Source organism: Pleurodeles waltl, chromosome 1_2 (assembly GCF_031143425.1).
Source record: "Pleurodeles waltl isolate 20211129_DDA chromosome 1_2, aPleWal1.hap1.20221129, whole genome shotgun sequence".
Lineage (NCBI taxonomy): Eukaryota > Metazoa > Chordata > Amphibia > Caudata > Salamandridae > Pleurodeles > Pleurodeles waltl.
In genome coordinates, this window is record NC_090437.1 from 169,815,187 (window position 1) to 169,833,235 (window position 18,049).

The window sequence follows — 18,049 nt, forward strand, 5'->3', positions numbered from 1 at the left end:
GATCCTGAAATAATCTTTTCTTTTTCGCATTCGTTTAGGGAATTTATCATCACGTTTGACAAGGCATCGATGTGTTCTTATTTTCTTAAACCCAGTCCTAGTTAAAATGAAATTCTCTTTTTTCCTGCTGAATCCTCCTATTCCACTCCACTTCTAGTTTTAGTCCTCCTACTAGTATTCCTTGCTAGTACCTGCTCATAATCTAGGCTGTCTGTTTAACTCCTGTCACGTTCGTCTTTTCAACATACTTAAACCCAAACAGTTACACTTCAATCTTTGCCTGTGTTTGTCTCTTCTTCCTCTACACCTAACAGCATTTCCTTATTCATGTCAACGTCCTTGAGTACCGTTCACTTCCGCGTGTGAATTCCGCATTTTGTGTATTGTCTTTCTTTGCTACCATTTTTTGTCTATGTCGAGTTATGCTCTTTGATTTCATCCTATACTTCAAATCATACTTTGTATTTTACCTCTTTACGTCTATGTCTGTACCTCAACCTCACTGTCTCAATTTCGTTCATTACATTACCTGCCCGCTTGTCAAGGAACCAACCTCATTTCTCAGTGAGATCTGCTCTCAATTTCCAGACATTTAAGGAACTGTTAAAGAAGTGCATACTATCTCACTAGTATCAGGCTTAGGCTTTGCTAAATAATTATAGTGCTCTATTTTGCACCGTTGTACTTTCCATCTTTACAGTCCTTTGGATAAAACTGTTACAATGCAATATATACGTTAATAAGTGCATTGATAAAGTAGTCTTTTCTCATGTTTAGTTATTGCACAACTGGTATTTAGGTTGGTGAGAATTATGAACACAATTAATTCCTACAAAATCATTTCACTTCTTACCGTAAGTGGCTTGTTTGTTTTTTAATAGATTTCCACTCTATGCAGAATAATGTTTTTCAATATTTGTCCGCAACAAATTACAGAAAAGCATTTGACACTTTACTATGACATTTTTATCTTATATTATACAACTGTTTTGGAGAATGGAATATCTGAATAGTAATGTTATTGACTGTACAGTTTTATTGTTACAAAACCCCCGGGTTAAATGGAAATAGTTTTTACGTATGTACCGCTAATATCTGGAATAAGTCAAATGCAAAAGAAGCATTTGTTAATATAGCTTTTCATACGAAGGTCAAGGTAACCCAAAAACTGTAAGCATAAGGTAAAACAAGGAAAAGAGAAGATAAGGAATGCAGGGTAATAGTTACCCTTACATGTTTGTCTTTCAAGAAACTTTGGGCCTGATTCACAAGGGTAAACTCACACTTTTCTGTGCGTTTATGTTTGTTTTTGAAATCACAAAACAGCATTTTAATAGAAATTTTACGAGTGTGGAAACTCCACAGTCGAGGTGGAAAAGTCTGCACATAAAAAGATACGGCATGCCTATCTTTTTAGGTGCATAGTTCTCCGCCCTGACTGCGGAGTAGCTGCACTCATAAACTTACTATTAAAATGTTGTTTTGTGAATTCCAAAACAAACATAAACTTACATAAGTGTGTAAGCTTATCTTTGTGAATCAACCCCTTATTTCTAAGAGATGGTGTTAATTGGGTTTAGCATCTACAAAATAATCACTTGGGTCTTCAAGCAAGTCAAAAACAAAAAGGAAAACACAAACCTAGCTAAAGGGGAAGATTCCGTTTAAAAGACAAATTCCCTCACCCACCTGAAGTGGCATGCTGGCATACATATCTGCCAAAGCTTATATTTGCTTATTCTTATCTTTAGGTATTATTAACCACTGTTTGACATAGTATATGATTTCCTTATGAACTAGAGAGCCTGAGCTTAGATTATCATCCTTTGCTCTGCACCATGCCCTATACTTTTGCTCTTTTTCTACAAGAAGAGACACTGGTGCTCCATCACAGGAGGAATTTGGATTCTGTAGCAGAACTTTGGGCATGTCCCAAAGAGGGGGTTCGCATTGAGTCTGCTTACTGATTTTAGATGCACTTGCACTGTAGAAGAGCCTCTAACATGTCCCGGGGGGGGAGGGGTCTGCACTAATTTGCCTACTGGTTATTAATTCTCCTTCCTCCATTTTAATTTATCTCTGTTTGACTACTATTCTTGATTTGACCACCACCACAAAAGCACGATCCCCACAAGCTGCTTAATAGTTATTTTAGACTTTTTTGGGGGGTAAAGTACATTATGCTGCTTTTCACACGGTATCACTTGAAAGTGCCATTAACTGAGAGTACTTTCTTCTATCTCTTACTCTCTCCTATATTCCCATTTTAGGAAAGAGTGAACTCTGAGGTCCATGCCAGGGTTTCCGAGTTAAGGCACCTCACCCGACATTTGCAGGTAAGGCAATCTCTATTGGGGTTTGTGTATGAACGCCTGGTTGTGATTGATGATTTATAATGAACTGTACCAGGGTGCTTGTAATTCACCTGATTTTGTGTGGATTATGTCTGAATGCAAGTGCTACTTTGATTTATCAATGGCAGAAACATGTTGACCTACTGGGGACACATCAAAACAGGACTAATTGCCTCCTTCAGTGTTCAACTGTTTTTAACCCTGACCCAGGGGTGCACTAATAAAACTATTTGTGAACTGGGTAGTCAGTTGTACCCACTATCACTTGCAAGCTCTGCACACCTCACCACCCACCAGCTCACCATAGGGACATACCACCTCTCTTCAAAACATCTGCAAGAGCTCTTCCCTCACAGTGAGGGAGTTATAGTCCGCACCGTGATCAGATGTGACGGTGCAAGGACATTTCCTATGATGAAGCGTGCCACCCCTGGTGAGTGAGGGAATACATCCTTAAAACAGCATCTTCCCCTCTAGCTGGGTTTTTGTTTTCCTTATTGTTTCTGACTTGCTTTAAGACCCAAGTGTTTATTTTGTGTATGATATTAATTAGATTGTGAGTCAAAACCTGTAGGTCTTTAAATATTCCATGGTCCTCCTTCTTATGAGTGGTTAATTGGGTTTACACACATTTGGTAGGAGTTATCCTTAGCTACTTTATATTGTAAAAACAGTGATGATGTTTGGCGAAATAGTGAGACAAACTAGCATCTTCTAATTTAGCAACCAGATATATAAATATTATAGTCCCAGCCTCCTCATAGCAATTCGATGCTTTTTGTAGGTGGCCCTCCTCCTTGCTGATCTGTTTAGAAGGTAGTTCTAATAAGGTCTTAAAGGCATATGCTCATTTGAAGGAGATCTGTATTTTGGGTTGGATAATCAACGCTCGAAGTTGTGGAGGAGACAATATTTGAGTCAGATGATTTGAGGTAAATGGTCTAACAAAGACTTCTATGGTCATTTGACCAGGTCAGCTAATTTACGAAGGACAGGATAGCCTGTTTAATCATTCCCAGCCCCTTCAACGTCTGAGCCCAATTTCTGTTTGTTTCATTGGGAAAATGAAACCTATGTCTTATCATACCATTCACTCTTGAGGCTTTGTTCAGTTCTGCTAAATGAAGAAGTTACCGTTGGGCTTGGGCAGCTCAGAAAATACAATATAGAAGGATTTACCAAATAATCACCTATAGTGATGTTAAAGAACATATTTATGACATTATCACCATTTTCAATACTACAAAACTAAATTTTGCAGTTTTGCATACCAACCTCTAGTTTGTCTGGAGTTCCAAATTCAAGAAATGGCATTTCTGATGGGGGTTCCTTTCCTGAAATGGTATATACCATGTCATTTAAGAGCTGGCGAGTCCAGGTACTGCCTGAAATACATCAACACAGTGTTCAAGAGAGAAAACAGGAAATAGAAAATGACACAAATAGCTGTAACAAAAGTTTATGCTTGGTAAAACACAAAGGAATTATAAAATCCAAAATATGTATGCGTACTGAATATGAATAATTCTGCTTAAATAATCAACTACAAAAATAAGAGTCTAATTTTACGAATATATTGTGCAAAGAATAGAAATGGCACAGTACATTTGTTACTGAATGCCCAAGTCCAGAATTTAAGAAACTGACGTCTTTATGTTTGACGTTAATGTGGCCCAACGAGGCCCAAATCCCCGTGCTGTACTTACAGAGTGGTGCAATGCATGCATTGTGCCATTCTGTAGCCATTTGTGCTACATTACTCCTGCACAAGGTATAATGTATTCAAAGGAGGTGTTCCTCCTTTGGGGGGGTGCAAAAAATGGCGCAAGGAAATCTCTGTGATTTCCTTACATCATTTTTTACGGCACTTTTAACGGCTCCTCAGAGCAGGCATTAAAAGGGGGCTTCCATTATTTGGAATGGGCCCCTATGTACTCTGCAGGAGTAGCGCCAATAATTTGGGCTACCCCTGCAGAGTACATCAATAGCGTCATGAAAAATGATGCTATCGCCCCCTACCCTGCAGGGTGCGCTGTATTTTAAATACGGCGCACACATGGTGGCGGTAGGAGGGAACTAAGGGTAGCAGGGAAAGTGGTGCTGCACTTGGTGCAGCGCCACTTCCCATAAATATGCCCCTGAAAATTTAGGGGCAACTTTATGTGTTTCACTGGTATACCTCAGTGACTAGTGTGTTTTTTCAGCCGTCATTCCTTTTTGGTAAGTGCATAACGAAATATAACATAAAAGCACCATAACATTTAGTTCAAAAGTGGCCATTCAGCCTTTTATTAGGAGATCACAGATGTATGCAGAGCCCCACCAGCCAGTGGAGGTTTTGTGCTCCAAAAGACATGTTAACATGCAAGGGATATATCTCAGAGGATGAAATAACTAAAAAGTAAAACAAACTTCCTGAGGCAGAGACTGACCCCCAATTAAATGCACCATTAAACATAGCATGTCCGCTGAGAGGTGGAGGTGAAGACAGTGAACAATACAAAGATTTCCCTCACTAGGATCAATGTATATCTTTAGTAGCAAAGACAAGTAGCAGCTAATTCATCGCTCAAAACTATTAACCTAATATTTAGAAATTGATATTTCCACATTTCTGATTTTGAAATTTGTATTTTCGTTTCCTGAACAGCGATTTCCAATTATCGATTCTCAATTTGTATTTACTAAGCATGTGCTAATAGTCGTAAAACCAATAAATAACATACACATTAGCATCAATTTGAAGCAGGTGAAAACCAAGGGCCTGATGTACGATACGATTATGCAGTCGCAGAAATGCAAATTTCGCCTTTTGCGACTGCCTAATGGCCTTTCCGAATGTACAATCCCCATTTTGTGAGGCTGCATGCAAATACCGACTCACAAAGTAGGGATTGCAACTCGCAATTAGGAAGGGGCATGTCAAGGGCATCCCTTCTTAGTTGCGAGTTGCAGGGGAATGTATGATTGTTTTGTGACCGCAATTGGGGTTGCAAAACAATTGCAGTTACCACCAATTTCAAACTGGTGGTACACCATTCGCGAGACCCCTTCCTCTTTGTGAATGGATCTGAAAAAATGAAAAGAAAACTCTTCATTTTTTTGTTTGAAATGTATCCCGTTTTTCTTAAAGGAAAATGGGCTGCATTAAAAAAAAAAAAAAGCTGCTTTATTTGAAAAAGCAGTCACAGGCATAGTGGTCTGCTGTCCCCGGTAGACCACCATCCCTGAGACTGCAGCCATTCCCAATGGGGTCGCAAATTACGATCTACCTCATGAATATTAATGAGGTTGGTCATTTGCAACTCCATCGGGAATCCCAAACAGTGTGAGTTACAATGGTGTGCATTTGGTTTTGCAAGTCACAAATTTTTGCGGCTCGTAAATGAGTTGCAAATTGCGAGTAACAAAAGTAGTGGTTGTACATCTGGCTCCAACTGCATTGTATAAAAGATCACATAAAAGAAATGCAAACTTTTAGAAAGGCAGCACTCTAAGCTATGATCAGGAGGGTGCACTTTCTAAGAGCACAGCATAGGAGGAGGCGATGAGAGTGACGGTAATCAAACAGTTACCTTGTTTGATCAAATTAGTTTTATTGTAGGTACAGATTTGGTAAGGAGGTGTATTTACCTGTAACAGATGAAGAGCTTTATTGTAGGTACACACTTAGTAAGGAGGTGGATTTACATATGATTGCAGAAATGCAGCCTTTTTTCGATAGGGACGCTCAGCGCAGTGAGACTATTCCTACACATACTCAAGTACTGTGTAGCCTTCATCTCCTTGCATCTGGTTGTTACCAGCACACTGTAGCAGTTGCTTGGAGATATCTCAGACTGCTCTGTCTAGAATTGACAGCTAACTTCCTAAATACTTTGCTGTAATGATTAAATGTGCATATTTATTTGCTTACCACTTCAGCTGATTTACATACTACAAAAGTTGTTTTTTATTCTATAGGCCCATTTTCCAAATGTTATTGAATGTGTGGCTGGACGCATATGCTCACTTGTCCACCCTCAGAGTATGAGTACTTTTTTAAAAATTGCAGAAGTCACTACTGTCTGGATGTTCAGGTGGTTTGCAGTATCTCATGCCTCATCACTAATGTAGTAGCATGTTCTCCAGGAAGCACACAACTTACATTTTTCGTCAATGTGCGTGATACAAAAGTCCAGTTAGGGGAGAATTTGAAGAAGCCTAGTTGATTGGTAAGGATATTTGTTTAAAGTATGCACAATATTACGACTTATAATATATTGTATTGTATTGTGTTGTAATTGTATTTATATAGCACTTACTACCCCTGACGAGGCGTCGCAGCGCTTTTCGATGAGTAGCACGCTACTCTGTAACCCAAACAAGAATTAGTGATGGATTAGTATCGTTAAATAATGAGTACAGTTTTAGTATTGTTATGAGTTAATTTGAGCTGCGGATATGAGCGTTTGTTAGTTAGATTGACTGGAGTAATGGAGGGGTGGAGGAGGAAAGAAATCCAGAAATGTTAATTGGGAGTGTATCCTTCATTTACTCAACCCAAAGGCTTGGAATGAGTAAAGGGGGCGGAGGGGGAAGAGTATGTGGAAGTGTTAGGGAGAGCATAGTAGCAGGGTGAGATAAATGCAGAAGAATTTAGTAGAGTTGTGTGGGAGGTCACAGTAGTAGAGTGAGGTTTGGTGAGTTAGATGTGGAAGCGGAGGGAAGAGCTTAGGCAGAGATATTTAGGAGATTAAAGTGGTAGAAGGGATTTGGGATGAGTCAGAGTGAGAATGGAGGATAGTTTGATAGAGACATGACATAAGAGTGATGAGTAGATAAGTGTGATAAGATGAGAGCAGGAATTCATAGATATCTAGTATAACAACCCACCCAGGAGCCACGCAATGATCCACGAACATGCCAAGCACAGAAACAACATATACACATACATATATATATATATATACATATATATATATATATATATATACACACATACACATGAATACACACACATATGCACATACAATACATAATTAGAACCATGGGCAAAAAATACTTAATCAAACAGGTTTAAAGAGTGTGTGTGTATTTTATTGTTATGACATAGTAGCAATACATATTTTCTAAAGAAACTATAAATAAATAGAAATATACATATAATCTGAAAAAATATTTATCAACATAGGCATATGCAGTTCATAGTTGTTTGAATAAGGTGGTTATGAAGGAAAGAACCAACTCTTGAGTAGTTTTCTGATGACAAGAAAGTTATCTGTGGCTCTTATAGTTGGGGGTGATGAATTCCATAGTTTGGCTGCTTGGACGGAGAAGGATGTACCACCTATAGTCTTTTTCTTGTATGGTGGTGTTCTAAGGCGGGGTGCCAATCTTGAGCGGAGGGTTCTCTGTTGGATGTATTTGGTAATTTTCTTTCTGATAAAAAGCGGTCCTGTTCCATGTATAGCTTTGTGGGTGATACAAAGCAGCTTGAAAGTGCATCTTCTGGCAACGGGTAACCAGTGTAGTGCTCTCAAGGCAGGGGAGATGTGGGCTTGTGGCTTTATATGTAATAGTAGCCTGGCTGCAGAATTCTGGATACGTTGTAGTTTTTTCATAACAGATAGAGACGATCCATGGTAGAGGCTATTGGCGTAATCCAGTTTGGATAGTACAAGCGAGATAGTAGCTTGCACCTTGTGTGGAAATCCGAGGTGGGGGAAGATGCGTTGTAAAGTCTTTAAGGTGATGAAGCTTGTGCGTGCTAATTTGTCTACTTGGGCATTCATAGTTAACTTGGAATCCATGGTGATTCCTAGGTTTTTAACTTCCTTGGATAATTGAGGAGATGGTTATAAACCACAGAGGGTAACCCAAAAACTCGACAGGGCTGGGTAGAAGATAACCATTACATAAAACAATGCCCTAATGGGGAGAAACCGACAAATTATTTATACATCATAAAACAACATAGGTGAGAGCAAAAAAGCTATTTATTCATATGAATATATATATTCATTTATTTACTTATACATAAATATCAATTTAATATATTCATCCTAAATGGACAGCCCATCTGATAAAACAACACATCAGGGACAGATAGTGTGAGAAAAAGTGCACGTGATAGATAGAAAGGAGAATAATACATATTCCAATTAATCAAAAACCTATAGAAAAAACATTAAAAACAGTCGGTTGGTTCTTTTTTGTTTGCTGCATTAACTCCATTCCAAATCCTCAGAGAGTCTAAATCAATGCCTTCAATCCTCCAAAGATCTTATGCAGAAACCGATTCAGACTATGATATATCCGTCGACGTTTCGACCCCTCTATATCTTGGGCCAAATCCCAGCTCCACAGTGGGTCTTCTTCAAGACTAATACGATGGGAGTCCCTAAAACACCACAACAACTCAATCAAAAACCATCACTTATATCCTAAACACCTATGTTGTCTAACAAACTTAATCAAAACTTACCATACATATATCCTCTGACTTCTTCATTTCTTTTACTTGTCCATTTATGAGGAGATCAAGTCTAAAACAATAAACCACATTACAATATTTACCATCACAAAAAGCAACACAATCTATCATATTCAAACCCTTACAATGGAGAAACCAACAAAAAAAACCTACTCACCTGATTTTAAAATACAATTCCTCCTCATATACCAAGTCACTCGTCAATTCCAATGCATTCTAAAACAATTAGCCAAACACAACACATTATCACATACCACTCAATAAATACCAATATCAATCACTAAAACATTAATATAATATCCGCTCTTTCCCCTACTTAATAATAACACTCAATAAATATTCATATAATATCCTCTTTCTATATTTCCTATAACCATCACTAAAAACTTACAATGCAATTACCAAACATCCCATTTCTACACTTCCCATATTGCTAAAGTATCAATCACAACATCTCCTATTACACTACAAGGCAGCAAGCCTCTCCATATTACTCCCCATTTGCAAACAAGTAAGCCCTCACATTGTAACTATATATCCTTCTTTATATCAACATCCAATAACTTCTCAAAACAATACCAAACCTCACAAACCTTATACATCCCCTTCTTACATCAAGCCACAATTTACCTTCATTCATATGTGAGCCTTCGAAAGACTGGAGCGTTCACCAAGCAAACCGCAGCCTTTCAAACAGCATCCTTTTATACCACCTGGGTTTACGTACTGAACGTCTCAAACTGGTCACAGCTGCCAACTACCAATGAAAGTGATTACATCTATTAGGCAGAGTCCAATTTAGATAAAAATATATGTGCCACTTAAAAAGCAATCCGTTTAACCGGCACGTTCGCGTCGCATCCGAGGAATATAAACAGAGCCTTTCAATCTCAGCCCTAAAGTTGCCCTAAGTGGGAAGGGTATGCCCAGACGTGGGTCCCGTGCTCACTGTGCCACTGGATTCAAGCTAGCCTGGCTTATGAAGGGAGATACCCTGAAACCGGTCCCAGGCTACTTGTTTACGGTCCAAGGCCTGGCCTGGCAGTTCAGGCTAGACTGTTGACATGAGGAGCAGGGTCAAGACTGATTTGCATATGACTGGGTCCAAACTTGGGTGGCATGGTTAGCAAAAGAACAATGGATTAAACCCAGATCTGTGACTGGGGGTGAATGTTTGCATTGTTCATCAGCTCATCCATCATCCTTTTGTGTTGCTAAAGGTGGACATTGATACTATTTGAGATGAAGATGATTCATCGAACATAGATAGCGAAATGTAGCTTGATGAGGAACTGTAACTGAGGAGAATTGTTTACATTGTATTTAGTATGGATTATGAGGTGTTGTGAATACCTACGGCGACGTGTAAGCAGTCAACAGTATAATACTGCTAGAGTTCAGGAAATGTTGAGTAAGTGTGAAAAGCTTAGTACCTATAGTTGTTATGCAGTTGGAGATTTGAACATTAGAGTAGCTTGACTCATATATCATTATTAGGTAGCCATTGCAAGGGACCTTTGGAGAGCCATTAAGTCCAAAGAGAAATTTGTTCAGGTCTGCAGCTTCTTTGAAGAGCATTTGTTTTTTAATGAATGTTGTTCGAAGTTTCACTGGACCAATGAAGAAAAATTGGATAGACATGGATTTGAGAGTACAGACCCAGATACTGTTGAGCTGATCAGTGTAGGATAATGGTGTGTGCATAGTGTCCATGAACCACTAGTCATAGGTCCTCAGGATATAAACATAGAATCACACAAAAGAATAGTCCAAGTTAGGTATGGTAATATACTGCCAATGATCAGAGGGAACTACGTCAGCTATGTTGCATATTCGCCATGCCTGAGGCTATGCATGCAGATTCAAAATTCAGTGATGAAATCTGTGTAGGAACAGGTCTCTAGGGGATTTTATTAGGCCTTTCAGAGACTGACAGCATTTGTAGCAGGAGGTGAGATTCCTGTTCACTTACTCATTGTTGTAAAAGGCCTGCTGTTTATGGGATCAAGAATTGGGTGTACACTTAGTGGATGTGTGCCATCTTAAAGTCAGGCATGATTTGATCAATACTTGTGATTGAGTGATAGAATGGCCATTTAGTTGTATGTACATGATGTCCTCCTTAGCAAAGTAGTTACAGTGGAGTCAGTTTCAGACCTTGGAAGTCACTTCTCATACTGTTTTGTGTGCGCTCCGTAAGTTCAGAGCTCAGGAGCCAATTTAGGAACAAGTGCGTCATGAACAGAATCAGAAGAAAAGTTGCTGAAACCGAATTAGTTTTTTCCATATATACATGATGCGTGATGGTGTTTAAGTCCTTTGGGTAGAAGCCAATAGCAGTATGCCAGCAGTTTCGTGAAGGTAGCAAGCTTCATCACAAATGGTCTATGGTAGCTTGTAATCAAAGTGGCCATTTTCCTTGAGCGGAAGTCACAAAGCAGTAAGGCTTAACCTTGAGGCAATGTGTAAAGTATGCATGCAGCTCACAAACAGTAATTAAATGAAAACCTGACACAAGAAAAATCCCAAAATAATTTAGGAATTATATAGGAAAACAGAGTCAAATTTAATATTTGAAATGATACCAGAACAACAAAATTCCAGTCAGTAGATCCGGTGTTATTACATTTTAAATTTCTAAGTGAAAATAGGGCCTGAAAGTACAAAGTGCCACTCTTGGTCATCTGGTAGCCGTAAACCACCACAAAGTCACAAGTTGAGGCCAACTGCGATGGAGCTTAGATCGGATACAGGCACAGGATGCAATATCCTTAAAGAACTAGGGCCCGTATTTATACTTTTTTAGCGCGGCGTTTGCGTCATTTTTTGACGCAAAAGCAGCGCTAACTTACAAAATACAATTGTGTTTTGTAAGGTAGCGCTGCTTTAGCGCCAAAACGAGAGGCAAACGCGGCGCAAAAAAAGTATAAATATGGGCCTAGGTCTTGATGGATTCAAGTCCTAAAAAAGCCATATCCTTCATGTTAGGCCTTGGTGTAGTCTTCCCCCAAGCTTTTTGCCTTCTCCCGTCCTGTTTTCTGAGTTTGTTTTTGTTTGCATTAGCGCTAACTAGTGTTAAAGTGGTTGTACTCGCTCATTAAAACATGGTAAAATTTGGCTACACCTGATTTGCACATTTAATTTACTTCTAAGTCCCTAGTATATGGTACTACATGTACCCAGGGCCCGCAAATTTAATTCTACTAGTGAGCCTGCAGCCCTAGTGGGCCTGCTATCTACTTCAGTAGCACTTTGGCCACGTTTCAGGCTAGCAAGTGGAGCCTATAGTGCAGTTTTAAATGGCCATATCAACATGGAAAAATAAATCTTTTGCCAGGCCTAAGCTTCCTTTTTAATAATATATTATCTCTAGGTTAGGTCTTAAACGCCTATTGGGCAGGGTGCATTGCATTTAAAAAGAAGGCCATGTGGTTTTATGTTTTACATGTTCTGACAGCGAAAACTCCTAAATTTGTTTCTCACTACTGTAAGGTCTACCTCTCCCTTTGGATTACATTGGGTTACCTTATTACATGTATTAAGAGTTAACTTTTGATTGGGAGCAGGGAGGGATGTCAAGTTTGGACTCAAATGAATTGTAATTTAAAATCCGCTGTAATAATATTGTCGCATTTTTTTAGAAAATTGGCATTTTTCTTGCCCCAACCATTGGGGCCTGCTGACAGTTTCCTGAATCACATGGCTATGAATGGCAGTGTATTCCAGCCAGGTTGTGGGACAAAGGGGACAGGATGTAAGCAGAATGGGCTTTCCTGCCAGGATGGCTGCGGACAGAGATGTTCCCTGACCCAATTATACTTCAAAGGCCTTGCCTTCAGCCAGCAGACACAAACCACCTGACACCAGCCTTTTTTTACCCCAGACTTTTTGAAGACTTGCAGGAGAAGGGAAGAACATTGAAAAACCAAATGGAGGGGTAGCCCAATATGTCCCCCCACACTTAAAAAGCTGGCATCAGGTATACATTTTGGACCCTCTCCTGGATCAGTGGAAGACTTCAGAAGGACTGCCTTGTTCCACAGAGGACTGCCCTGTTTCTTGAAGCATGACTTGTTCCCTAGAGGACTGCCCTGATGCTACTAGAGGAGTGCCCTGCTGCTTGAAGCCTGCCTTGCTCTCCAGAGGACTGGACTGCTGCTTGAGACCTACCTTGAAGCATGCCTTGCTCCCTAGAGGACTGCCCTGCCGCTACTAGAGGAGTGCTCTGCTGTTTGAAGCCTGCCTTGCTTTCCAGAGGACTGCCCTGCTGCTTGAGGCCTAACTTGTTGCTTGAAGGAGAATTGGACCATCTCCTTGAACTCCGGGACCTCCAGAGGTGACCCCAAGAGCTAGTTGACTGGCCTCCTGTGTGAGTTACAGAGACATACCAAGCTCCAGAGACTTTGCACCTGGCACCTTGTCTCTGCTGGAGTAAGCCCTAGCGCCCGTAGTGGTGCCCCCCGATTTTGGATCCTAAGAGGTGATGTCAGAGGTGATGTTCCTGCCTAACCATAATACTTAAAACATCAAAATACTTTAATCAAAAAGTGCCAGAAGAGCTAATAGAACACCGGGGAAACCTGCGCACTGATCCGCCCAAGGTGCATCTTGGGTCATCCTAACTTAGCTGTAGTTCCTGCTGCCATCTTCTGAACAGCAGCAAATCTTGTTCAGCTGCACCTCTTTGCGACAATATTTGGCCTCGCGGAGCCCTCTTCAGCTATGGCTTGCAGGTTGGTCACACTGGGGTTTTTTGAATTTCAAATAGTTGGGTAAGACCAAAGGTAAACATCTTCACCAGGCTTGACGATGACAGATGAATGGCGACAATGATCTCCTCAGCCTGGAAATTCAGCTTTTTCCCTCTCTGAGCTTTTTCATGCCATCGTCAACTGCTTTACAGAGACTTCACCCAGCGCTCCCCGACAAAAATTATCGCTCCTCCTGGGACACAGCTTCCTGCCGTGGCCCAATGAACTCTACCTTCTTGCGGACTTTCCTTTGGATTTTTTTCTGACTCCGAGAGTAAGCCAAAACCAAGCCCATTCCACCTCATGCTCCATCATGGTTGACCTTAAATACTGACTCTGTCCCGGTGTCACGCAACCAGGTGCCCCCTTTTGGTGTGTTGATATCTTAGGCACTACATTTTGCTAAAAACTTCATAGCCCTTGTTCTACTACTAGTTTTGATGTTATTTTATTTATTGGAATCTTTAGCTATCTAAATTGATTTCTGATTTTTCTTGTGCTGTGTTTTCACTTTATTTCTGATTGTGTGCTATATAAATACTTTACCAATTGCCTCTAAGGTAAGCCTGACTGCATTTGTGCCAAGCTACCAGAGGGCTAAGCAAAGGTTAATTTAGTGACTTTTGTGGTTCACCCGGACAAGAATTGTAGTTGTTGACTGAGTGGGACTTTCACTCCCCTCAACGCATAACCCTATTTCCTACATCTCATTTATAAAGAAAAATCATAAATAATTCACCGGACCCAATGTATAACATAAAGATAAAATAGGAAGATGATGTGCGATCTTTCTTGGAGGGAAAATTGGAAGAAGCGATTAGGACTCCTAGGGATGTGTTAATGAAAATTTACTTCAGAGTAATACAACTGAAGATTCTTCAGAGAATATACCTCACCAGAGAGCCGTTGGTTTAAATACTAGGAAGTGGAGCTAGAAATAGTTCTCAAATATGTGGGCAACTGGGTTTCTTCTTGCATACAATCTGGAGTTGTACTCTAAGAGAGCGCTTATTTGTCCTTACAGGTTTTGTAAGGGCTCCCAACCCCATACTCTTTGTGCTAGATGTCCAGAAGGGAAGAGATACTATAGAGACACACGAACATTCTTTACAGAATGGATACTATGGTGGTTAGACTAAATGTAGCCAGACAATGGGGGTCAATGGAAGTGCCACAGCTGTAAATGTGGGGAAAGAATATTCACTGGTGCATGTTGGCAGAAAAGTATGTATTTGAAGTAGGAGGGTGCTATTAAAAAAGGGAGAAAATTTGGACTCCATAGAAAAGGCAATAGGAAATGCTGTATTAGAACAAGTGGGCATGTACAAAAATGAGAAGAGACCTACTTAGCTGTTGTGGGAGGAATACATAAATGGAAGATTAAATTGTGGTATTGATTTGTGCCTTTCAGGATAATGTGATAGACTAAGGTTACAGTCCTTTCCAAGTTGATATGTGAATATTTTTTTGGGGCTTAGTGATCCAGAACCGGAAGCGCTGAGAATGGAGGAGCTGGGTGGGATCCGGAGAGCGACGCAGCACCAACAAGGAGCGAGAGGAGAGGAGCCGTGTGTGAGCCGGCTGCAACCGTGTGTCAGCGTGTTGGGCGAGAGCCAGTAGTGAGCTTGTGACGTTTTGGGTGCAGTTGGCTGAGTGCTACTGAGCGGGGGAGGGGCGCAGCCTAGCGCGAATGTGACAGCAACTGCTGCTGCCTGCCATCTCACACTGTTCTGCCCGCCCGCTTGCTGCCTGCTGCCAGCTGCCACCCAGTACCCGGTGGCTCCTGGATTGGCCACTCGTGCTCTTCCCCCTGCGGCATGTACACACACAACGGTGTCTTGGGGGGTAGTGCGGGGGCTGATCCTGGACCTGGGCTCAGGTGCCTCAGTGCCCCGATTCCTCCAAATTCCTCCCAGCCCTTGCTGGCCCCACACTCATGTGTCCCCTCGTGCCCCCTGCCCCATGCGCCCCCGATGCCCTGTGCTCTCACACCCACCTGTCCCCCATCCCAGCCTGCTGATGGCAAGCGGCCCAGCGAGCAGCGCAGGGAGAGCAGGTGTGCGTGGGTGTGGAGGGTAGGAGGCGGGTGAGGGAGCGGAGTACAGGGGGCGGGGGGCTAGCGGGTCCAGTGTGGCTGGCAGTGTGGCTTGCAGTGTGGCTTGCGGCTCGCAGAGGGAAGCCTAGGGAGAGCCTGAAGGGACTCCAGAGAGAACCATAGGAACCTAGCACTCCAGCTCCCAGTACCCAAGTCCCCCAGCAACCAGACAACCCGGCAACCCGGCACCCAGCACTGCCCACTAACACCCACCAACACCGACATCCATCCAGGTGCTCGCAGCTAGCACCTGGCTGGCCAGGCCTCTGGTGAGCACAAAGCGGTTGGGCCTCCGGGACTTCAATGATGGTTGTGAAGGTCGCAAGGGACTCATCACAACACACACCAGCTTCCAATTGCCCCTCTTGCTCCCTCCGGTAATATCCTGTGACATCCAGCAACAACTGACCCGCAATTTAACACATAATCGCATCAGAACCTCTCCAGATCTAGGAACATGGAGACCGGATCCTGACAAGTGCGGCAGCTTAGGAGATGCTGCAAGCACGAGCCCCAGGACCCTGCGGAAGCAGCTCAGGTAGCTCTAAGTGAGGCTTGCAAGGCACCTGGAAAGCGCCACTCACCCAGGCTCCCCCCGTCACCCAAGCAAGTCGAGTCCACATGCATCAACACCACAACATTGCAGACGTAGCAACAGAGGAAAAGAACACCATAGACAACGAGGTCGGGAGGCATCGGAAATCCCCAGTGTACCCGGCACAGCCCAGCAAGAAAAAGAGGACATGCCATAGTGATCCCCCCCTGGTGGATATTCAGCCAGTAGACGTGCTGCCAACAGGCACCCACATGGGTCAGAAGGGTCCCGCAACAGAGGGAACAATCACCAGCCAACCTAGAATAACAAAGCAGTTCCAATTCCTGAAAGATGGAGGAGCTGCCATTTATTCCTCCCCCTCCAACCCCCGGGTACCAGTCTTACCATCCCACTAACACCTTTGGTGATAATCGGAGTCAAAAAGCAATCACCATCTCCGACTCCTAACGAGAACTCTGGCACCCAACCAGACGGGCCCCCCCGAGAGGCTGGGGCACCACAGGAGCAGAGCCAACATCCTGCAGCATGACAACCGGCACAACAACTACAACAACTTCACCAACTACTACTACTACAACAACAACTGCTACATAAACTTGGCTGTAAAGCCTACCTAGGCAGGTCCAACATAAGTGTCACGAGTGACTTTAAAACAACTGGACACAGAAAAATGAACACAGACATGGGTAATGATCCAAACGTAGCAGGAAAAGCCAAAACCCCAGTATGACCCCCCTGGCAAGAGTGCAAAACAATGGGGATGGCCTCACTCAGCCTAACCCACCCACCTGGACAGAGGGACCATGTCCAGATCACCACTACACCAGCGCGGGCAAGTCAGAGCTCAAGAGGAACATGACATGCGTGAGAAGACCCTCACTGCATGAAAAGATTGAGCACATTGGACAAAGACAACCAGACAAAGGCGGCTCAGAGCTCAACAAGGCAGCACAGCGAGGCAGAAGCAGACCCCAACATAGAGGTAAACTTCGAAGACCTATCACAGGAAGAATGGAACGAGCTCCTCGCCTCATTCTCGTTGGAACAAGAAAAAGAGTGCTTGACTGCACATCGAGAACACCGCTCTCCTGCCCTTTACCAAAACTGTGGCAGATCCCCCACTGACAGTAGCAGAGGATCCCTCGGGCAGGCGGAAGACAGTGCTTGGACAGCATTGCTCAGGACCATTCAGTCAAGGGCCGATGCACTCACCTATCACTCAGCCAAGATGGATGCACAAGTGGAGATATTGAGCGCAGTAGCAACCCATGTGGCTGGCATAGATAGGCGCATCAACGACCTCATTAGCCTCATCAAGAGGCAGCAAGAAGCCACCAACGATCTCACTCCAAAATGCTGCTGCTCTGCAACTTTGGGCAAACTAAGCCAGCTGTGTAATAAATGAGCTGAAAGGAAGGGAGCACATACGTCCATGCATCCACAAGAAGGGCCCAACAGTGCACATGGAGACAAGTACGACAGCGAGTCCAAAATTAAGGGCACTTCACCTGGAAAAGCGGCGTCAAACTTTCAGGACCCCTCCCTTCTGAGGAAAACCCCAAAAGCCACCAGGGATTGGGGGGGATCACCATCGAGCAACCTGATACCAGACTCAACCACAGGCATTAAGAGCACCGGCACCAAACACCAGCAAGGGCTACCAAGGAGAAAAGCCTAGTGCAAAAGGACTCAGAAGCAGAAATCGCACAGCAAAAACTACCCCAGAACCGCATGGCTACAAACCTACCTGACATCCAACCAGACAGCCCACGTATGCAACACTAAGAGCTACACCAACAAAGCGACCAGCAACGAAGG

The 18,049-nt window shown here is 42.7% G+C and overlaps 1 protein-coding gene across 1 annotated transcript in view; it reads right to left on the reverse strand.

The window, feature by feature from the left end:
• Positions 1–18,049, reverse strand: part of LOC138298986 (sulfotransferase 6B1-like) — a 461,021-nt gene that overhangs the window by 417,830 nt on the left and 25,142 nt on the right. Inside the window, exon 2 of the mRNA XM_069236918.1 lies at positions 3,630–3,739. Coding sequence (XP_069093019.1) covers positions 3,630–3,739 — 110 coding nt within the window. The remainder of the gene's footprint in view (positions 1–3,629; positions 3,740–18,049) is intronic.